This window comes from Vulpes vulpes, chromosome 9, assembly GCF_048418805.1.
Source record: "Vulpes vulpes isolate BD-2025 chromosome 9, VulVul3, whole genome shotgun sequence".
Classification (NCBI taxonomy): domain Eukaryota; kingdom Metazoa; phylum Chordata; class Mammalia; order Carnivora; family Canidae; genus Vulpes; species Vulpes vulpes.
In genome coordinates, this window is record NC_132788.1 from 104646471 (window position 1) to 104670658 (window position 24188).

Below are 24188 nucleotides of genomic sequence, written 5' to 3' on the forward strand. Positions count from 1 at the left end.
CACAAATACCCACCATTTGCTTCAACATGGATGGAACTGGAGGGTATTATGCTGAGTGAAGTAAGTCAATAGGAGAAGGTGTATGTTCTTCATACACCTTCATAAGTCAATCGAACAGTGTATGTTCTCATTCATTTGGGGAATATAAATAATAGTGAAAAGGATATAAGGGAAGGGAGAAGAAATGTGTGGGAAATATCAGGAAGGGAGACAGAACATAAGGACTCCTAACTCTGGGAAACGAACTAGGGGTGGTGGAAGGGGAGGAGGGCGGGGGGTGGGGGTGAGTGGGTGATGGGCACTGAGGGGGACATTTGACGGGATGAGCACTGGGTGTTATTCTGTATGTTGGTAAATTGAACACCAATAAAAATTAATTTATTAAAAAAAAAGAATACCTCCCATATTCTCCTCTATGTACCTGCTGGAAGATGGGATGCATGTTGGCAGACAACTCAGGCCTCTGAAGCTGCCTGTGTATGTGACACCTGGCTGATACCTGCAGCTGAACCTTTTCCATGCAAGTGCTTGGGGCTAGCTCCTCCAGCGGTGCATTTGAATGCTGCTGGCTTGACTCTTGTCACAGGCCTCTACTGCCATTTGCATGCCCATGGTGATATCCTGTAGTCACAGAAGTGCGCCAATAGCCAGACCCCCACAGCTGCTTGTGGCCCCAGTTCAGTCCTATCTCTAGTCATTAACTTGCACCACTGGGCTCACCTGCAACTTGTGCCTCAAGCTGTACAACTGTTTACCCCCAGGTTGACTAATACCACCTGAATTTACTGCTATGTACCAGTAAGGATGTTGCAGGAAAGCACGTAGACAGCCAGGACCCCCTTAGCTAAGCTCACCTTTGTCTCTGTCTGTTGTCGCTATCTATATCCTTATGCTTATTTGCAACTAGTCCTTCCATCTATTTATGCACATGCCCCCAACCCCACTTTGTTTTTACACCTCCAGTGCCATGTATCTACCCATGGAAAGGCCCTACAGCCTCAAGAGTGTAGGCTGACAGCCAGAACCCCCACAGATACTGGTGCACCTGCAGCTGGCTCAGCCCTCCACCACTTCATGTGTGTCTTCAACCACCCCTGGGTATTACACAGACCCCTGCAACTAGATCTCGCAGTTGAGTGCATACATGCCAGTGGCTCTGCCCCACAACTACTCCTTGCCCTGGGCCCTAACTGAGGTCCCCAACAGCCCTTAGAGTCACCTTGAACCCCCTGCAGTACTTGCCAAGGACCACACGGTTATTGATGCTATGGATCCCAGCAGCCTGAGCTGATGAGACATCATGTGCCTGCCCCTGTGTTCCGAGATCCTGATCCAGAGCCAACACACACCCCTGTACTTGAAAGTCTTCCCTTATTGAAGTTGGTCTATCAAGTCTAGAAGAGGTTATCGTTCCTTCAAATGTGCAGACACCTATACAAGGCTCCAGGGAGCCTTTGATTATTCAAAAAGAATCAGGGAAACATGGCCCCCGCAAAGGAACACAGTAAATTTCTAATAACTGACCCCCCAAAAGTGGAGATACCTGAGATTCCCTTTAAAGAATTCACAGTAATTGTTTTAAAGATACTCAGAGAGCTAGAAGAAAGCACAATTGAATGAAATCAGGAAAACAGTACAAGGCTCAACAAAGAGAAACCATAAAGAGCCAAACAGAAATTTTGGATCTGGAGAAACAGTGACCAAAGAATTTTAGTGATTGTCAACAGCAGACTGCATAAAGCAGAATCACTGAACTTGATGTCGGATCACTCGAAATATTCAATCAGAGGAGTAAGAGGAAAAAAGGATGTATAATTCAGGAAGCCTTCAGGACTTAATGGACACCATTAAAAAAAGAAACAATTGGGACACCTGGGTGGCTCAGTGGTGGAGCGTCTGCCTTCAGCTCAGGGCATGATCCCACAGTCCCAGGATTGAGTCTCACATCAGGCTCCCTGCACGGAGCCTGCTTCTCCCTCTGCCTATGTCTCTGCCTTTCTCTCTCCGTGTCTCTCATGAATAAATAAATAAAAATCTATATAAAAAAGAGAAACAAAAAAAAAAAAAAAGAGAAACAATCTACTAATCACTGGAGTCTCAGAGGAAGAAAGGGGCAGAAAGAGTATTTTAAGAAATATATGGCCACATGTCAGCATCATGGCAGCATAAGACACCCTTGCTTTTTCTGCCCTCCCTGTACCCCTCCCCCCACCACCAACACAAATCCAGCATCCATTCATGAACAAAAGTACCTTGTAGGAGTTGTGGGTTCCAGCACTATGTCAGGAGACCTGGGAGGACTCTTACCCACCTTTGCATCGGGTAACGGCAGACATACTGTGGCCCCAGCTGAGGGTCCTGCCGTGTTTCTTGAACCTAGTGCAGCTTCTTTTAGCCATAATTGAGGAGCCCTTAGAAAACACTGACTTAGACAATCACCCATGTATGAGAGAGCCTTTACCCAAACACTTGATCTAGTATCTTGCATGATAGAGAGAAGGCACACAAATGTAATAATTCTGCCACAAGAAGGAACAAGAAGCATGGAGCTGGTATAACCACAGATCTGAGAAAGAAAGCCTCAGAATCTCTAGCTGGGTTGACAGAAGAAGGTATTTCTCCCTGAAGGCACTTAGTAAAAATTAGAACAGGAACCATACTTCACATGCAAAGATAGCAAGGGAAAACTTCAAAGAACACGAAAACAAGGAAACATGACTCCACCAAAGCATAAGAATAATATTAATAATATTCCAGTAACCAAACACAAAAATAGATCTAGTATTTACTTGAAAAAGAATTCAAAATAGCAACTCAAGATAGTATCAATGAGATATAAGAAAACAGAAAGACAATTTGGTGAAATCAGAAAAACAATGTCAACCCAAGTTTTACAAAGAGATAGGAATCATAAAAAGAGGGCACCTGGGTGGCTCAGTTGGTTATGTGACTGCCTTCAACTCAGGTCATGATACCAGGGTCCTTGGATTGAGTCCCACACTGGGCTCCCCACTCAGTAGGGAGTCTGCTTCTCCCTCTGCCCCTCCCTCCTGCTTGTGATCTCTCTCTCAAATAAATAAATAAAATCTTTTTAAAAAGGGGGAATCATAAAAAAGAACTAAATAGATATTCTGGAGCTTAAGAATTCAATGAATAGGATGAAAAATGTGTTAAAGATTATCAACAGCAGAATGGTCCAAGCAGAAGAAAGAATCTATAAGACACATGACAGGAACTTTGAAATTATCCAGTCAAAGTAGAACAAAGAGAAAGGAGTGAAAAAGAGTGAAGAAAGCCAACATGATTTATTGGATACCATCAAAAGAACCAATTTGTGAATTACTGGAGCCCCAGAAAGAGAAGAGAGACAAAGAAAGAAAACACTTATTTAAAGAAACAGGAAAGAAAGAAGATTTTCCCAAATCTAGGGAGGGATTGGTTCCCCAAGCTCATGAAAGGCATACATCACCAAACAGTCTAAACCTCCAAAGACCTTCTCCAAGACATGTCATTATAAGACTGTCAAAAATCAAAGATAAAGAGAGAATCTTAGTCGCAGCAAGAGAAAAGAAGATTAATACCCCCAAGGGATTTCTCAGCAGAAACCTTACAAGACCAGGAGATAGTGGGACAGTATATTCAAAGTGCAAAAAGAAAGAGAAAATGCCAACCAGGAATACTATACCTGCCAAAATTATCCTTCAGAAATGAAGTGGTGATAAAGACTCTCCCAGACAAATAAAAACTGATGAAATTCATCACCACGAAACCTGCCTTACAAGAAGCGCTGAAAGGAATTCTTCAAGGGGAACTAAAAGGACACTAATTGGTAACACAAAAATGTGAAAATATATAAACCCTGATAAGGGTGAGGATGTCAAAATACTCTAATACTCTAATATGGTAGTGTGTTAACCATTTAACTCCAGTATAAAGGATAAAGGACAGGAGTATTACAGGGAACCATATAAGAGATGTATACTGAGCACATGCCATCCAACAGAAGAATACACATTCTTCTCAAGAGCACATGAAACATTCTTCAGGACAGATCATATGCTAGACTGCAAAGCAAGTCTCAGCAAACTCAAAAGTATTGAAATCACCCAGGGTGTCTTTTCCAATCATAATGGTATAAAACTAGAAATCAATAACGGGAGAAAAACCGAAAAGTTCACAAATGTGTGTAAGTTAAACAAAACACTTGTTTTAAAATAAGTATTTTATTTCCAGTACAGTCAACACACAGTATTCTATCAGTTTCAGGTGTACAATACACTGATTCGACAGTTCTATACTTTACTCAGTGCTCATCATGATAAATGTACTCTTAATCTCCTTGACTTATTTCACCCCCCCTTCCCCCATCTGGTTGTTCTCTATAGTTAAGAGTCTGTTTCTTGGTTTGCCATCCTCTCTTTTTCCTCCCGCTTTGCTCCTTTATTTGGTTTCTTAAATTCCACATAAGTGAAATCATATGGCTTTTGTCTTTATCGGACTTATTTTGCTTAGCATAATACTCTCTATACTCTATCCATGTTGTTGCGAATGGCAAGATTTCATTATTTTTTTTAAAAGAATTATACAGTTTTATTTTTTTATTTTTATTTTTTTAAATTTTTATTTATTTATGATAGTCACAGAGAGAGAGAGAGAGATGCAGAGACACAGGCAGAGGGAGAAGCAGGCTCCATGCACTGGGAGCCCGACGTGGGATTTGATCCTGGGTCCCCAGGATTGCGCCCTGGGCCAAAGGCAGGCGCCAAACCGCTGCGCCACCCAGGGATCCCGATTTCATTATTTTTTATGAATGAATAATATTCCATTGTATATATACACCACATCTTCTTTATCCATTCACCTATCAGTGGACACTTGGGGTGCTTCCATAATTTGGCTATTGTAAATAATACTGTTATAAACATAGGGATGCATATCTCTCTTTGAATTAATGTTTCTATATTTTCAGTAGTGTGATTACTGGATCATAGGGTAGCTCTATTTTAAACTTTGAGGAAATTCCATATTGTTTTCCAGATTGGCTGCACCAGTTTGAATTCCCACCAAAGGTGTAGGAGGGTTCCTATTTCTCCATGTCCTCACTAACACTTGTTATATCTTGTGTTTTGGTTTTAGCCATTCTGACTGGTGTGAAGTACTATCATGTGGTTTTGATTTTTTGTATGTTTTTTTTATTGGAGTTCGATTTGCCAACATATAGTATAACACCCAATGTAATATTACTCAGCCATTAGAAACAATGAATACCCACCATTTGCTTTGATGTGGATGAAACTGGAGAGTATTATGCTGAGTGAAGTAAGTCAATGGGAGAGGGACAAACATTGTATGGTTTCACTCATATGGGGAATATAGAAAATAGTGAAAGGGATTATAGGGGAAAGGAGAGAAAATGAATGGGAAAAATCAGAGAGGGTGGTGGAATGTGAGAGGCTCCTAACTTTGGGAAGTGAACAAGGGATAGTGGAAGGGGAGGTGGGCAGGGGGATGGGGTGGCTGGGTAACGGGCACTGAGGGCAGGGTCTCTTGATGGGATGAGCACTGGGTTTTGATTTTTATTTTCCTGATGATGAGTGGTGATGAGCATCATTTCATGTGTTTGTTGGGCATCTGGATATCTTTGGAGAAATGTCTGTTCATGTCTTCTGCATATTATTTGTTTTTTGGGAGTTAACACATTCTGGAGAACAAAGGATCAAAAATGAAATAAAAATGGACATAAAAATAGCTCAAAACAACCTAATGTTATACTGAAAGGAGCTGTAGAAAGAACAGCAAATAAAACCTAAATTCAGCTGAAGGGAGATAATAAAGATTAGAGCAGAAGTCAATGAAATAGAAATCAAAAGAACAGGGATGCCTGGGTGGCTCAGAGGTTGAGCATCTGCCTTTGGCTCAGGTCACGATTCCGAGATCCTGGGATCAAGTCCCACGTCAGCTCCCTGCAGGGAGCCTGCTTCTCCCTCTGCCTATGTCTCTACCTCTCTCTCTGTGTCTCTCATGAATAAATAAATTAAATCTTAAAAAAACCTCTCCAAAGTGTAGGGATATTGAGGGAACATACTTCAATATCACAAAAGCCATCTATGAAAAGCCCACAGTGAATATCATTCTCAACGGGGAAAAACTGAGAGCTTTTCCCCTAAGGTCAGGAACATGATAAGGATGCCCACTCTCACCACTGTTGTTCAACATAGTCCTAGAAGTCCTAACCTTAGCAATCAGACAACAAAAAGAAATAAAAGGCATCCAAGTTGGCAAAGAAGCTAAACTCTCACTCTTTGCAGATGACATGATACTGTATGTGGAAAACCCAAAAGACTTTGCCCCTCCAGTTGCTAGAACTCATACAGGACTTCAGCAACGTGGCAGGATATAAAATCAATGCACAGAAATCAGCTGCATTTCTACACACTAACAGTGAGACAGAAGAAAGAAAGAAATTAAGGAATCAATCCCATCTACAGTTGCACCAAAACCCAAAAGATATCTAGAAATAAACCTAACCAAAGAGGTAAAGAATCTGTACTCTAAAAACTATGGAACACTTATGAAAGAAATTGAGGAAGATGTGTAGAAATGGAAACCTAACTCTGGGAAACGAACTAGGGGTGGTGGAAGGGGAGGAGGGCGGGGGGTGGGGGTGAGTGGGTGACGGGCACTGAGGGGGACACTTGACGGGATGAGCACTGGGTGTTATTCTGTATGTTGGCAAATTGAACACCAATAAAAATTTAATTTATTAAAAAAAAGAAATGGAAACACATTCCATACTCATGGATTGGAAGAATAAACATTGTTAAAATGTCTATACTACCCAGAGCAATTTACACATTCAATGTAATCCCTATCAAAATACCATCAACATTTTTCACAAAGCTGGAACAAAGAATCCTAAAATTTGTATGCAACCACAGAAGACCCTGAATAGCCAGAGGAATGTTGATAAAGAAAACCCAACCTGGTGGCATCACAATACCTGACTTCAAGCTTTATTACAAAGCTGTAATAATCAAGACGGTATGGTATTGGCACTAAAACAGATACATAGGTCAATGGAACAGATAGAGAACACAGAACTGGACCCTAAACTCTAGAGTCAACTAATTTTCAACAAAGCAGGAAAGACTACCCACTGGAAAGAGGACAGTCTCTTCAACAAATCGTGTTGAGAAAATTGGACAGCCACACGTAGGAGAATGAGAAAATGCTCTGCATCACTTGCCGTCAGGGAAATATAATTCAGAACCACAATAGATACCATCTCACATCAGTGATAATGGGGAAAATTAACTAGGCAGGAAACAACAAATGCTGGAGAGGATATGGAGAAAGGGGAACCCTCTTCCACTGTTGGTGGGAATGTGAACTGGTACAGTCACTCTGGAAAATGTGTGGAGGTTCTTCAAAGAGTTAAAAATAGAGCTACCCTATGACCCAGCAGTTGCACTACTGGAGATTTACCTCCAAAGATACAGACACAGTGAAAGACTGAGACACCTGCACCCCAATGTTTATAGCAGCAATGTCCACAATAGCCAGACTGGAAGGAACCTCAGTGTCCATTGAAAGATGAATGGATAAAGAAGATGTGGTATATATATACAATGGAATATTACAAATACCCACCATTTGCCTTGACATGGATGGAACTGGAAGGTCTTATGCTGAGTGAAGTAAGTCAATTGGAGAAGAACAATCATTATATGGCTTCATTCATACAAGGAATATAAAAAATAGTGAAAGGGATTATAGGGGAAAGGAGAGAAAATGAGTGGGAAAAATTAGAGAGGATGACAAAACATGAGAGACACCTAACTCTGGGAAATGAACAAGGGGTAGTGGAAGGGGAGGTGGGTGGGGGGTTGGGATGACTGGGTGACAGGTACTGAGGGGGGCACTCGACATGATGAGCACTGGTGTTATGCTATATTTTGGCAAATCAAACTCCAATAAAAAATACAAAAAAATGGTGTGTCAACTATACTCATAAAAATATAAAGTGTGTGTCAACTATATCCATATAAAAAAAGTAAATAAGATAGTAAATATTTTCATCTTTGTGGGCTATAACTGTCTTTGTTGTGACTATTCAAATCTGTTGTAGACAAAAGGAGCCACTGACAATATGTACATGAACGGGCATGGCTGCATGCCAGTAAAACTTTCTTTGTGTACACTGAAATTTGAATTTATTTCTCAATGTCACAAAATGTTATTCTCTTTTTGATTTTTTCAATGAACTAAAAATGTAAAAACCACCTATAGCTTATGGTTGGTCTTTAAAAATCGTAGGTGATGAGCTGGACTTGAACCATCAGCCATAGTTTGATGATCCCAGTCTTAGGTGGTCTTACCCTGAGAAAATTTCACCTTGAAAAATATTGTGCAGTCACAAAAGTGGACATAAAAATTTATCTCTATGTGAAAACCTAAACAAGGATGTTTATAGGAGCTTTCTTCATAACTGCTAAAAATTGGAAGCAACCAAGATGTCCTTCAGTAGGTGATAGACAAATAAACTGTGGGACATCCAGACAAGGGAATGTTATTCAGCACTAAAAAGGAATGAGCCAGTAAACCATGAAAAGACATGGAGGAACCTTAAGTACTTATGACTGAGTGAAAAGACCCAGTCTGAAAGGCTACACACTGTATGATTCCAACTCTGTGACATTCTGAAAAGATGAAACTATAGAGACAGGACAAGGATCAGTGGTGCCGGGGGTTGTGAGGAGGATAAAGATATGGAGCACAGAGGATTTTTATGACAACGAAACTACTCTGTATGATACCATAGTGGTGGATACATGTCATTACTGATTTGTCCAAACCCATAGAAGGTACAACATCAGGAGTGAACCCTAACGTCCACTATGGACTTTGGATGATGATACTGTGTCTGTGTAGGTTCATTGATTTTAGCAAATGTACCATCTGGTGGGAGATGTTGATAGTGGGGAGGGGTGCTGTGCATGTGTGGGGTTAGGAGGCACAATACCTTCCTCTCAACTTTTCTGTGAAATTAAAACTGTTCCCCCAAGATTGTCTTTTTATTTTTATTTATTTATTTTTACATTAAAAAAATTTAAATTCAATTTGCCAATATATAATATAACACCCAGGGCTCAAGATTGTCTTTTTTAAAGAAGTCATCCATATCCATAAGAATGTTGAAATAATATGCCGATTTTTACAGTTTGGTACATTTTATTATATGTTCTTCCATCTTCCTCAACATTGTATGTGGAGAAATAGGGAAACATAACAAACTGAATATTTCTTTCAGTAATGAGTGAGTGAATGAATCTCATCAGTGCTGTTTGGAACCACCCACAGACATCACACCAAACTTTATCATCATCAGTATTATCACTCCGACCATGATGATAACTTACAAGAGGATTTTCCAAAACTGGTACTAAGCTTTTTAGCACTGTAAGACAGGCAAGGTTAACAATCTCTGTCTCTCCCTCCTTCCCACCCCACTCCATTTCTTTTTTTTTTTTTTAAATTTTTATTTATTTATGATAGTCACAGAGAGAGAGAGAGAGAGAGAGAGAGAGGCAGAGACACAGGCAGAGGGAGAAGCAGGCTCCATGCACCGGGAGCCTGACGTGGGATTCGATCCCGGGTCTCCAGGATCGCGCCCTGGGCCAAAGGCAGGCGCTAAACGGCTGCGCCACCCAGGGATCCCTCCACTCCATTTCTTGAAGCTTTGATAATAGAACACAAATTTAGATTGTAGTTAGAGCCGAGAACATGAAGACAGAGTACATCCAGTCTGGACCACATAAGAAATTGTCACCCATATTTTTGCTGCAAGAGAAAAACTGTAAATCATTCAGTTCCTGTTATAAATTATGTTTAAAAAAAACCACATTATTTCAAATAATGAAAAATTCATTTTAATTACCTTAATAACACGCCACAGATATGTAAATTTTATAGATAACTTCAAATCTTCATATTATGTGAATAAAATGGAAGAGCAAGTGGAGCAACCAGTTGCTAGGAGTAGCAATAATATCAGTATCGAGTATTCCACAGTTATTCAAACACTGTGCAAATCAGCACAAACTTTATATGCTCAAACTAGCAGTTCATTCTTTAAATTCTCTGCCCTGTGTCTTTCTCTTGAGTCTCCAGCATCAAAGACCCGGCGTTCTCTCAAATGATCAGACCATCTAGTTTGAAAACAATAGTATGGAATATGGAAATACACCAAAGAGATGAGACTCATGTAAACCAGGCAGGCATAATGGGAAAATTGGTGCAGAGAGTGCCATGCTCCAATATAAACTGAAGGAAGGCGGAAGGAAGGAAGGAGGGAGTGTGGAGCGTAGGAGGGGGAGAAAGGGAGGAAGAGAGAGAAAGAAAACAGTTTGCTTTCACAGCAAATTGGGTACATATGTATCAAGTATAGGGGAGAGTAGGAGTCAAGATCTTGAAGGAAGCTCTCCAAACCGTGTTATGGAATAAAAACATAATTTCCATTCACATGTCCATGGTATAATGGAAGAGTTACCCAAACGCATTTTAGTAAGTCGCTTTACTCTTCTTCCTTTTTACTCTCAGGAAAGCAAGATGATGAGTCTGGAGTGTGGGTTACGTTATGCCATGAAGATAAGTTGCTGCTTTTCCCGGGAAAGCCCACTGTCTTTTCCATCTCCATTTGGGAAATTGACAGAAGGGAAAGAAAATGTATTAATGATATGCCAATTATAAGTAAAAGAACAGGTACTTTCCAGATTAAAATCAAGGAGCCATATAAGCTATTGTATCAAAAGATTATCTGCTGGAGGTTTCGAGTAATCTGCCAGAATGAGAACTGGGTGAGTCATTGCCTAAGTGGTGATTATTCAGTCCCCATCTTTTCGCTGACTGAATTCTCTTAAGGCCGGAACAGCATCTCTTCTTTACCATCATGTTCTCAATGCGTAGACAGTGACTGGCACAGAGCAGGCTGTTCATGCATATTTGTTGAGTGATCACATGGTTTCAGCATCCTCAACGGACAGGAGCTAGGACCACAGACGTGAAAACACCTGCTCACGGTCAGCTAAAGAGAAGGTTGCTGAGCTGAAACTATAATGGGTCCACCTTCAACACCTTCTAGGGGTTGATGAGATCCCTTCATTTCTCACTCCCAACAGAAGGTCCGCATGCTCTATTTCTCCCTTTTTCCTTATCCCGCTTCCCCTACTCTGCTCTTTCCACTAAACCACACCATTCTCAGATTATTGTTACAGCTTATGTACATAAATGATGCATTAATTCTGAGCTTTTGATTTACACCTTTCAATCAAGCTCCTCATTCAATTCCCACCGGCCTTTCTAAAGGTCCGAAGTAGCAAAGAGGAAGAAATGCCTGGCTTAGCTTTGAAGGACTCGGGGACAAAAGAGAAAGCTGTTCATCATGAAAAGGAAATGGAGGGTATTATGCTGAGTGAAGTAAGTCAATCGGAGAAGGACAAACATTATATGTTCTCATTCACTTGGGGAATATAAATAATAGTGAAAGGGAATATAAGGGAAGGGAGAATAAATGTGTGGGAAATATCAGAAAGGGAGACAGAACATAAAGACTCCTAACTCTGGGAAACGAACTAGGGGTGGTGGAAGGGGAGAAGGGTGGGGAGTGGGGGTGACTGGGTGACGGGCACTGAGGGGGCACTTGACAGGATGAGCACTGGGTGTTATTCTGTATGTTGGTAAATTGAACACCAATAAAAAATAAATTTATTATAAAAAAAGAAACAAACTTCTGACCATGGGTTTCAGGCAACCAAGTGTCCCCAGCTTCTGAGATAAATCCGTGAGCAGGAATACTGAAGGGAGCACACGTATTCAATGCCCATGATCTCCACTGTGGGGATTGCACTATTCATTAAACTTTTATCTAACAAATACTGATATGGCTCTTACTACCTACCAGCATTGTTCTAAATGCTTTACTAGTGTTAACTCATTTCATTCGGAGATGACTCCTAGGATTCAGAACACCTATAATAGACCAAAAAATTTTTTGCTGATTGATTTACGTGTTCTTGGATGATTGCCCTCAAAGAACAAAAGCAACAGATTTGGCTTGCTGAAAGCTACAAACTGAATGATTAAAATGTGATCATATAAAAAATAAGAAAGGGTCATGCAGTGATTGGGGATGGATAGATGGGCAGATATGAAATAAAGCCACTGTATGAAAATGTTAATTATAGACTATAGGTAGTGCATATATGGATGTTCATTGTAAAATTATTAAAACTTTTCTATGTCTGAGATTTTTCATAATAAAATATTGAGGACAGGCAAACAGTATCTCTATTATGTCCCTTCTACTGCTGCTGTCTTGAGACCCATTCTCTTCTCCTTTTAAGAAAACTTAACAGATCAACCCTAATGTAGTCAATCAAGGTTAGTAACCATTCTGAACTTGTGAAGAAGTTTTACTTAAACAAGAAACTTTTCCCTTCATGTTTCTGTTGCTTATGGCTCTGGAATGTCTGCTTTTGTGAACTAGACTAGCTCTAGGTCTTTGGAACAACAGAGAAGTTCCATGTTTTTGCCTTCAAAGAAGTTCACAGTAGTGTGAATTATGTTAGGAGAGTTTTGTACAAATAATTCTAGAAAGATTCCACCCTTGGCTGATGGTATTCATTCATGAAGACTACTCCCAAGGATCAGGATTCTCAAATGGATGAAATCACGAAGGGTCAAACATGGGGAAAAGCATGGAATGGGAGAAGAGGAAATCCTACCATTCTGGTGTGGGTGACTGAGCCAAACAAGTCATAGTTGTTAGTTTCTGTCCTTTTCTTCATCTTCTTGAACCAATTCCTGTATTCTTCTCGTACCTGAGTATGTGAGCACACAAAAATGGGCATGATTTCAGAGAAACTATGAACAAGAGATGAGTGCCACAAAATAGGCTCAGGAAGGCGTGAATTCATGCCTCCCCTCTCCTGCCAGTTTTTCAAATGACCTGCAACCTTAGTCATTGGCCATAGTGACCCTCCTGTTAATGTTTTGTGAGGTGCATTTATATCATTAACTCTTTTTTTTAATGATTTTCATTGTGGTGGAGCATACATAACATAAATTTGCCATTGTAACCATTTTTTTGGTATACAATTCAGTGGTGTTAATTATATTCATGACATTGTGCAACCATCAGTACTACCCATTTCTAAAACTTTCATATCATCCCTATAACCATTAAACGATACATTCCCATCTCCACTTCCCAGCCCCTGGTAACCTCTAATCTACATTCTGTTCCTATGAATTTGGCTATTGTAGGTATTTCATTTAAGTGGAATCACACAATATTTGCCCATTAACTTTGGCTCATTTCACTAAGTGTAATGTTTTCAAGATTCATCCTTGCTGTAGAGTGTATCAGAACTTCATTCCTTTTTTATGGCTGAATGGCAATTCATTGTGAGGGATACCACTTCATACCTACTAGGATGGCCATATGATTTTTTTAAAAATGATAACTAGTGTTGGTGAGGATGAGGAAAATTTGGAACCTCTGTACATTGCTGGTAAGAATGGAAAATGGTGCTGCCATTGTGGAACACCACTGTGGTTCCTCTAACATGCAAATAGAAATACCACATGATCCATCAATTCCACTCCTAGCTACATCTGAAAGATTTGAATACAGGGACTCAGACAGATACTTGTACACCAATGATCATTGCAGTTCCTATCTCTTTTGAAGAAGTATGCTGTATGCACCATTCCAAATAGGTATCCATGAATTGATTGAATAAGTGATTATAGATGGATAGTAATGATGTTAACTATGATTTTATGTCTTTATTGTAGTGTTGGGAATTCATGAAATTTTAATTAATTTTGAATCATATTTATGAATCATATACGTATATCACATTTATGTATCAAACAATATTTATACATCACTCTTCAGGTAATAAAACTTAAAACTTAATTTAAAGTTTATAACATGAAAATAATTTTAAATGGTGCATTAAGGACTATATCTAAATGGCTATTATTCTAAATGATACCTCATGAACATGCAATGCAAATAGTGAAAAGAAATACAAAGTATGAGAGCATTTGTGATATTTAGGAGATATTGTTCCCCCACAATATTCCCTAAAAAGCAGAGCACTCAAGTTTGATTCCCGGTCAGATGTCCCTAATTGCTAAATGTTAGCTTTGACCATCCAGCATATCATTAGGCGTTAGTTTTGTCCCTAGAGTGACTTTGTTCTTTTTTTTTACATTAAAAAAATAAAGAAGATGTGGTTTATGTATACAATAGAATATTACTCAGCCATTAGAAACGACAAATACCCACCATTTGCTTTGACATGGATGGAACTGGAGGTTATTATGCTGAGTGAAATAAGTCAATCAGAGAAGGACAAACATTATATGGTCTCATTCATTTGGAGAATATAAAAAATAGTGAAAGGGAATAAAGGGGAAAGGAGAAAAAATAAGTGGGAAATATCAGAAAGGGAGGCAGAACATGAAAGTCTCCTAACTCTGGGAAATGAACTAGGGGTGGTGGAAGGGGAGGTGGGCAGGGGGTGGGGGGTGACTGGGTGGTGGGCACTGAGGTGGGCACTTGATGGGATGAGCACTGAGTGTTATTCTGTATGTTGACAAATTGAACACCAATAAAAAATAAATTTATTAAAAAATTAAATTCAATTTGCCAACATATAGTATAACACCCAGTGCTCATCCCATCAAGTGGTCTCCACAGTGTCCATCACCCAGCCACCCCCACCCCTTTGGCAACACTTTGTTTCCCAGAGTTAGCAGTCTCTCATGGTTTGTCTCCCTCTCTAATTTTTCCCACTCAGTTCCCTCCTTCCCTTATAATCCCTTTCACTATTTCTTATATTTTATGTATGAGTGAAACCATGTGATGATTGTCTTTCTCCAATTGACTTATTTCACTCAGCATAATACCCTCCAGTTCCATCCACACTGAAGCAAATGGTAGGTATTCATCTTTTCTGATGGCTGAGTAATATTTAATTGTATATATATATAACATCTTCTTTATCCATTCATCTGTCAAAGGACATCATGGCTCCTTCCACAGTTGGGCTATTGTGGACATTGCTGCTATGAACATTGGGGTGCATGTGTCCAGGCATTTCACCACATCAGTATCTTTGGGGTAAATACCCAGTAGTGCAATTGCTGGGTCACAGGGTAGCTCTATTTTTAACTTCTTGAGGAACCTCCACACAGTTTTCCAGAGTGACTGTATCAGTTTGCATTCCCACCAACAGTGCAAGAGGGTTCCCCTTCTCCACATCCTCTCCAACATTTGTTGTTTCCTGTCTTGTGAATTTTCGCCATTCTCACTGGTGTGAGGTGGGATCTCATTGTGGTTTTGATTTGTATTTCCTTGATGGCAAGTGATGTGAAGCATTCTCTCATGTGTTTCTTGGCTATGTGTATATCTTCTTTGGAGAAATTTCTGTTCATGTCTTCTGCCCATTTCATGATTGGATTGTTTGTTTCTTCAGTGTTAAGTTTGATAAGTTCTTTATAGATCTTGGATACTAGCCCTTTATCTGATATGTCGTTTGCAAATATCTTCTCCCATTCTGTAGGTTGTATTTTAGTTTTGTGGACTGTTTCTTTTGATGTGCAGAAGCTTTTGATCCTGATTAAGACCCAATAGTACATTTTTACTTTTGTTCCCCTTGCTTTCATAGATGTATTTTGCAAGAAGTTGCTGTGGCCAAATTAAAAAAGGTTGTTGCCTGTGTTCTCCTCTAGGATTTTGATGGATTCTTGTCTCACATTTAGATCCTTCAACCATTTTGAGTTTATCTTCGTGTATGTGTAAGAGAATGGTCATACAAAGACTATACAGAAATTTTAGAATATACTTTTTCTTGAAAATGGTCTTTTTAAGGATACCTGGGTGACTCAGTGGTTGAGTGTCTGCCTTTGACTCAAGTCATGATCTTGGGATCCTGGGATCAAGTCCTTCATCAGGCTCTCTGCAGGGAGCCTACTTCTCCCTCTGCCTATGTCTCTGCCTCTCTCTCTGTCTCTTATGAATAAATAAAAATTAAAAAAAGAAAATGGTCTCTTACATGTAAATTGTACAAGTCTTATAGCTGTGCACTATTACAGAGAGAAAAATGGCTCAAATGTCTCTGTACTCTTTTTTTTTTTTTTGTCTCTGTACTCTTGAGGTTTACAACTGAAGCTCATACTGTTGAGCTCTCTGCCCCCAGAAACAGGAAACACTGGCACAAAACCTCAGGAGAGAGCTGACTTGGCCGGTCTTGCAGGATGTGTAAGGACATTTACTAAAGAGGAAGTAGGCTGAATGTTTCATGGGAGAGAGTGCTAAATTATGAAAGGATTTAGTCTTGTTGGAATTGAATTGCAAATGTCAGCACAAACCAAATATCTCAATCTCTGTATGTCATCTGGTGACAGCCAAATGATACACGGACTCATCTGATACACCAGGCTCCTTTGGGAGTGGTCAATGCCATGTCTTTTTTTTTTTTAAGAATTTATTTATTTATTTATTTATTTATTTATTTATTTATTTATTTATTATTATTTTAAAGATTTTATTTATTTATTCATGACAGACACAAAGAGAGAGAGGCAGAGACACAGGCAGAGGGAGAAGCAGGCCCCATGCAGGGAGCCTGACATGGGACTTGATCCTGGGTCTTCAGGATCACACCCTGGGCTGAAGGCAGTGCTAAACTGCTGAGCCACCAGGGCTCCATGCAGGGAGCCTGATGTGGGACTCAATCCTGGGATCATGCCCTGAGCCAAAGGCAGATGCTCAACTCCTGAGCCACCCTGGCATCCCCAATGCCATGTCTTTAAGAAAGACATTTTAGATGGGTCTGGAACCCCTGGTGTCCAAGGAACAAGGATGCTTCCAAAATGTCAAGGGAGTAATGGAAAGAATAAAGGAGCAGGCTACACGGAGCTCCCTGGATAGCCAGAGCATGGAGAGGGAACATACTAGAGATATTTGTAACACTGCCAAATCTGTAAACTTCTATAAAGCCATGCTGCTTCTGGGAAAAAGAAAAGTTAATATAAAAATATGAAAAATATGCAAATGTATTCACCTTGGAAAGAAGACTGTGTTGACATGTGATGTTATTTTTCTTTGAGTATGTCTGTTTAAATATGACCACATACTTTTTTCCATGTAAGGAGGGAAGGGAAAATAATAAGGAAAATGGGCAAATTGGACAGCTGACCCAAAACAAGGAACTGTAACAAGAATGGAGATGCTTCACTCCAGAGGTTTGGCGAAATGGTGTATTAGCTGTCTTAGAAAAACTGAGAAGAATTCTTCCCTTGCCTCTTGAGATATAAAACCTCTAGAATATTCTAGTAAGTATAACATGTGATATAATTGTATGATCTTGCTGGTTACAATGTACTATAAGGTATTTATTTCTAATTGAATTTAAATAAATTGAAAATGCTATCAGACCAGATTAATATATATAATGGCAGGATATTAGATTACATGAAGCTGAACAAACAAAAATTTGGGGACTAAGTTTTACTGTTTTTTAATAGTTTTTCTTTTTTACAATTGAAGTTATTAATTATTTTTAAATTGAAATTTAATTAGCCAGCATATAGCACATCATTACTTTCAGATGTAGAGTTCAATAATTTATCAGTTGAGTACAATATCCAGTGCTAATCATATCACATGCCCTACTTAATGCCTATCACCCAGTTGCCCCACCCCTTGACCCAGCTCCTCTCTCCCCAGCAACCCTCAGTTTGTTTCTTAGAGTTAAGAATCTCTTATGGTTTTTTTCCCCTTCTGATGACTTCCCACTCAGTTTTCTCTCCCTTCCCCTTGGTCCACTGTGCTGTTTCTTATATTCCACATATGAGGGAAACCATATGATGGGTGTCTTTCTCTTATTGACTTATTTCACTCCATGTTGATGGAAATGGTAAGTATTCATCCTTTGGGATGGCTGGGTAATATTCCATTGTGTGTGTGTATACACACACACACACACACACACACACACACACACACAAATATATATATCTCCATCTTTATCCATTCTTCTGTTGATGGACATCTGGGCTCTTTCCATATTTGGCTATTGTGGACATTACTGCTATCAACATTGGGGGGCAGGTGCCTCTTCGAATCATTACATTTGTGTTTTATTCTTTTTTTTAAACTGGTCTTTTAAAAAACTATTTAATTAATTTATTTAGTATTTTTTTTATTGGAGTTCGATTTGCCAACATATAGTATAATACCCAGTGCTAATCCCATCAAGTGCCCTCCTCAGTGCCCATCACCCAGTCACCTCGTCCCCCCACCCACCTCCCCTTCCACTACCTTTTGTTCGATTCCCAGAGTTAGGAGTCTCTCATGTTCTGAGAGGGTGCTCTCTGATATTTCCCACTCATTTTCTCTCCTTTCCCCTATAATCTCTTTCACTACTTTTTATATTCCCTGTATGAATGAAACCATATATTTGTCCTTGTCCAATGACTTCACTCAGCATAAAACCCTCAGTTCCATTCACGTTGAAGCAAATGGTGGGTATTTGCCGTTTCTAATGGCTGAGTAATCATTACATTTGTATATTTGGGGTAAATATCTAGTAACGCAGTTGCTGGATCATAGGGTAGCTCTATTTTTAACTTCTTGAGGAACCTCTCTATACTGTCTTCCAGAGTGGCTGTACCAGCTTGTGTTACCACCAACAGTGTAAGAGGATTCTCTTTTCTCCACATCCTTGCAACATTTATTGTTTCCTGACTTGTTAATTTTAGCCATTCTGACAGGTGTGAGATGGTATCTCATGGTGGTTTTGATTTGTATTTCCTTGATGCTAAGTGATGTGAAGCATTTTTTCATGTGTCGGTTTGCTATTGCATGTCTTCTTTGGAGAAATGTCTGTTCACATCTTCTGCCCGTTTCTTGACTGATTTATTTGTGTTTTCTTTTCATTTCTATTTTTTGAAACAGTTTCAGAAAAATAGGTATTTTTTCTTCTTTAAACGTTTTGTAGAATTCCCCTGGGAAAACATCTGGTCCTGGACTCTTGTTTGTTGGGAAGTTTTGATGACTGCTTCAATGTCCTTGCTGGCTATGGGTCTGTTTAGGTTTTCTATGTCTTCCTGTTTCAGTTTTGATAGTTTATATGTTTCTAGGGATATATCCATTTCTTCCAGATTATCAAATTTATTGGCATATAGTTGCTCATAATATGTTCTCAGAATCGTTTGCATTTCTTTGGTGTTGGTTGTGATATTTCCTCTTTTGTTTATGATTGCATTTATTTGGGTCCTTTCTCTTTTCTTTTTGATAAGTCTGGCTAGGGTTTATGGATCTTATTAATTCTTTCCAAGAACCTCCTTCCAGTTTCACTGATCTCTTCTGTTCTTTTGATTTATATTTCATTGATTTCTGCTCCAATCTTTATTGTTTCTCTTCTGCTGCTCGGTTTAGGCTTATTTTCTGTTCTTTCTTCAGCTCCTTTAGGTGTAAGGTTTAGCTTGGTATTTGAGACTTTTCTAGTTTCTTGAGAAAGGCCTGTAATGCTATATACTTCCCTCTTAGGACTGCCTTTGCTGCATCCCAAACATTTTGAACAGTTGTGTTTTCATTTTCATTTGTTTCCATGAATTTTTAAAATTCTTCTCTAATTTCCTGGTTGACCCATTCATTATTTAGTAGGATGCTCTTTAACTTCCAAGTATTTGAGTTCCTTCCAAATTTCCTTTTGTGATGTTGAGTTCTAGTTTCAAAGCATTGTGGTCTGATATTATGCAGATAATGATCCCAATCTTTTGGTACTGGTTGAGACATGATTTGTGACCAGTATGTGATTTATTCTGGAGAATGTTTTATGTTCACTCGAGAAGACTGTGTATTCTGTTGTTTCAGGGTAGAATGCTCTGTATATATCTGTGAAGTCCATCTGGTCCAGTGTCTCATTCAAAGCCTCTGTTTCCTTGATCTTCTGCTTAGATAATCTGTCCATTGCTGTGAGTGCAGTGTTAAAGTCCTCTACTATTACTGTATTTTTATCCATGTGTTTCTTTGGTTTGGTTTTATATAATTGGCTGCTCCTAAGTAGGAGCATAAATATTTACAATTATTAGATCTTCTTGTTGGATAAACACTTTAAGTATAATATAATGTTAATCTTCATCTCTTACTACAGTCTTTGGTTTAAAATCTAATTTTCTGATATAAGGATTGCTATCCCAGCTTTCTTTAGAAGTCCATTTGAATGGTTCTCCACCCATTCACTTTCAATCTGGAGATGTCTTTGGGTCTACAATGGGTCTCTTGTAGATGCCATATGGATAGGTCTGAGACTAAGTTATTTAGGGGAAAGTTAAAATTGTATGTAAAAATCATGAATTTATAAGGTCCCATAGATTAATAAGCTAAGAGTGAGTTTGAATCTACTCAGAAGGTGATGCTGAGTCTTGTCCTCATCATAAACCCATCATTAGATTATCCTTTAAGCTTGGCTGGTAGGAAAATTATGGAAGCATCCCAAGTGTCCATCAATAGATGAATGGATAAAGAAGAAGTGGTGTGTGTGTGTGTATGTGTGATGAAATATTACTCAGCCATAAAAAAGAATGAAACCTTGCTATTTGCAACAATATGGATGGACCTAGATGGTATAATGCTAAGTGAAATAATCAGAGAAAGACAAATATGATTTTACTCACATATGGACTGCAAGACACAAAACAAATGAACAACAATGAAAAAAGAGACAGAAAAGAAACAGATGCTTAACTACAAGGAACACACTGGTGGTTGCCAGAGGGGACGTGGGTGGGGGGATGGGTGAAATAGGTGAAGGGGATTAAGAGTCCACATATCATGATGATCACTGAGTAATGTACAGAATTGTTGACTCACTATATCACACACCTGAAACTAACATACTGGAGGGTATTATGCTGAGTGAAATAAGTCAATCAGAGAAGGACAAACATTATATGGTCTCATTCATTTGGGGAATATAAATAATAGTGAAAGAGAATAGAAGGGAAGGGAGAAGAAATGGGTAGGAAATATCAGAAAGGGAGACAGAACTAACTCTGGGAAACGAACTAGGGGTGGTGGAAGGAGAGGAGGGCGGGGGGTGGGGGTGAATGGGTGACAGGCACTGAGGGGGGCACTTGATGGGATGAGCACTGGGTGTTATTCTGTATGTTGGCAAATTGAACACCAATAAAAAATAAATTTATTATTAAAAAATTACACTGGAATTAAAAAAATAAAGTTGGCTGGTAGGAGAGAGAATTTTTTATCTTTTGGGTCTTACAAAATTAATGTAATCAATCCTAGGAAGTGATAAAAATAAATATAGTATAATATTCCTGTAGCCTTCCGAAAGTGAAGACCAAATGTAGTGGTACCAGATAACGTAACTGAACATCCAGTGTTGGTATTTTCAGGGGATCCCTGGGTGGCACAGCGGTTTAGAGCCTGCCTTTGGTCCAGGGCGCGATCCTGGAGACCGCGGATCGAATCCCACATCGGGCTCCCGGTGCATGGAGCCTGCTTCTCCCTCTGCCTATGTCTCTGCCTCTCTGTCTCTCTCTGTGTGCTATCATAAATAAATAAAAATTAAAAATTTTTTTTTCAGTGCTGGCATTTTAAAATACTCTGAAGTTTGGTAAGTTTTGTAATAGTTGTATTTGTGTACCTTTGTCTGCTGTCTTATTTTTCCTGGTTTCTAAAGAATCAGTTTTATTAAATTTTTTATTGTATTTTAAATTTAAATTGCAATGAAATGATTGATAAAGATTTACTTCATTTTGTTAACTAGTCACATTTAATGATTGACCATTAATTGCATTACATGTGGGGTGCCTGGCAGCTCAGTCAGTAGAGCATGTGACTCTTGGTCTCAGGGCTGTGAATCTGAGCCCCACACAGGGTAGAGAGGTGACTTAAAAATAAAAAAAAATTAATTGCAATATATGTAGTGCTTATTGTACTTCCCCACATCCATAATTCTACCAGACAGTAAAGGATCCAATCAGTAAGTCCCAATGCAAATGATTGCAAAATGAAATTGAAAATCTTGTAAAAATACGCAAGCTCATGAAATCAATGACTGTGATGTCAGAGAATTTTCAAAACACAGTAGACCAGGAATCAGTAACCTAATCCCCCAGGCCCAATGCAATCCACTACTTGTTTTTGTAAATAAAGTTTTATGGGCATGCAGCCATTGCCCATTCAGTGGCATATTGTCTATGGGCAGTTTCATGCTACTAGAGCACAAGTGAATAGCTGCCACAGCAAGAATATTTCTTTAACAGCCAAAACTATTTACTATTTGACACTTCGAGAAAAGTTTGTCAATCCTTACTATATACAAATAAAAATCTGGCAAATTAGACTAGATAATTTAAGAAGTGAAACTCTATAAAAGAATCATAACAAGGCAGACATACCCAAGAAAATGATTAGAATATTAAAAGATTCAGAGATCCTTGTAAAATTAGCAAATCCCAAGATATTTGTGCTTTGCACTGCAGTTTATAAAAGTTGGGCATCACATAAAAATCATTATATCATGGCTCTCATGCCATAATGCCTAAAATAATGTCCCTCGAAAGAGACATTTGATTCTTTTTTCTTTCTAAGAATTAGCCCACATTTACAATTTACAAATTCAGTTTTCAAATGTAACAATCCAGACTTGTTTTCATAGTTGGGGATTTTTCCTAAATCAAGTCCTAAGCAAGATTTTCTCAGTATTTACTATCCCTTCCCCATTTGTGTGTGTGTGTGCATATTTTCTCATTGTAAGATTCTCAGGGTCTCATTGTGGACCTTGTATGGCTCTATCCAGTGCAAGTTCAAATGACTAGAAGCAAGAGAGACAAATCTTGGAAAGGTGATCCCTGGGACAAATGTTAAGATGTGGAAGAAAGAGCCCCCTGCACACACACATACACAACCATTACTCAAGCACTGGAGAAGTCCAAGAGACAAAAAGTAGCAGTAAAACATGAGACACCAACAGGCAGGGGAATGTGTGGAGGGCAGACTGGTTTACCTTGTGATTGAGAAGGCAGTAGACCAAGTAGATGTAGATGCCCTGTAAGACATTGATGATGGTGAAGGAATAGGCCACTATGGACCTGATGGGGTCCAGGACTCCTTCCACCAGAAAGAAGCCAATGCTCCAAGAACAGCCCAAAATGAAAAGCTGAGCAATGGCTTTGAACGTCAGCATCCTGCCAAAACAAAGATGCAGAACGACGCTATTCATCTCAGCTCCATAGCTCATGGCAACGCTTTCTCTCCCATCTCTCACTCTTGCTGCAGGGCTTGGGACTACTTAGAATGTCAACCTGTTCAACATGATTACCCCTGGCAGGAGTGTTATAGAGATTCACTGATATGTAATGCTAGGATAATATATTGTGAAGTGTTATATATCTCATGTCATTATTTATAGAAAGTAATACATTACATAATACAAAACATATATATTTATGTTTGGTATATTGAAATAGGATATGTTCCAGTATTCATGATATTAATGTAATGGCATTTATTATAATTATATGCTATAAATGTATTAACTATGTTTTTTATTTTCTGTATTCTGTTGCTCCGACAGGTGGAACCTTGCTGAATATGGAGTGCCTCCTCCTCCTGGGGTTAGACAATTCTTAGAACATGCCTTTCGAATGCAAACCAATCAATCCAGAGCCCACACCCTCAACCACCTCCTTTGTGGGGCTCTCACATTCCAAGCCACATCCACCTGCCTTAATCACCCCAAGGCCACATACTAAACAACTGGGGACAGCCCCTATGCCTGGGAGCCCACTAATTTTTCAAGCTATCCGATCCTAAACTGTTTACCCCGCTTCACCTTCTTCCCACAGACACCACAATAAAAGCACTTGCCTACAATTTCTCCTTTCTCTCTGCCTCCTAGCCAACTCTGGTGTTTTTCCCCAGGACATCCTCCCTCTCCTGGCACAACATGTCCTTCCTCTTGAGGTCTGTGAGTATAACAAATTATCTTTTAATGGGAGGTGTCTCTTGATCTATTATTCTTACTCTGTACCTAAATAACACCTGCATAAAACAGTAAGTTTATGCAATAATATTAATTACA

At 39.1% G+C, this 24188-nt stretch overlaps 1 protein-coding gene across 1 annotated transcript in view; it reads right to left on the reverse strand.

The window, feature by feature from the left end:
• Positions 1–534: 534 nt before the first annotated feature.
• Positions 535–24188, reverse strand: part of LOC112912544 (putative adhesion G protein-coupled receptor E4P) — a 54257-nt gene continuing 30603 nt past the window's right edge. Inside the window, exons 11-13 of the mRNA XM_072722145.1 lie at positions 23112–23292; positions 12783–12878; positions 535–621 (exon numbers count right to left, since the gene is read on the reverse strand). Of these exons, the coding sequence (XP_072578246.1) occupies positions 535–621; positions 12783–12878; positions 23112–23292 (364 nt within the window). The remainder of the gene's footprint in view (positions 622–12782; positions 12879–23111; positions 23293–24188) is intronic.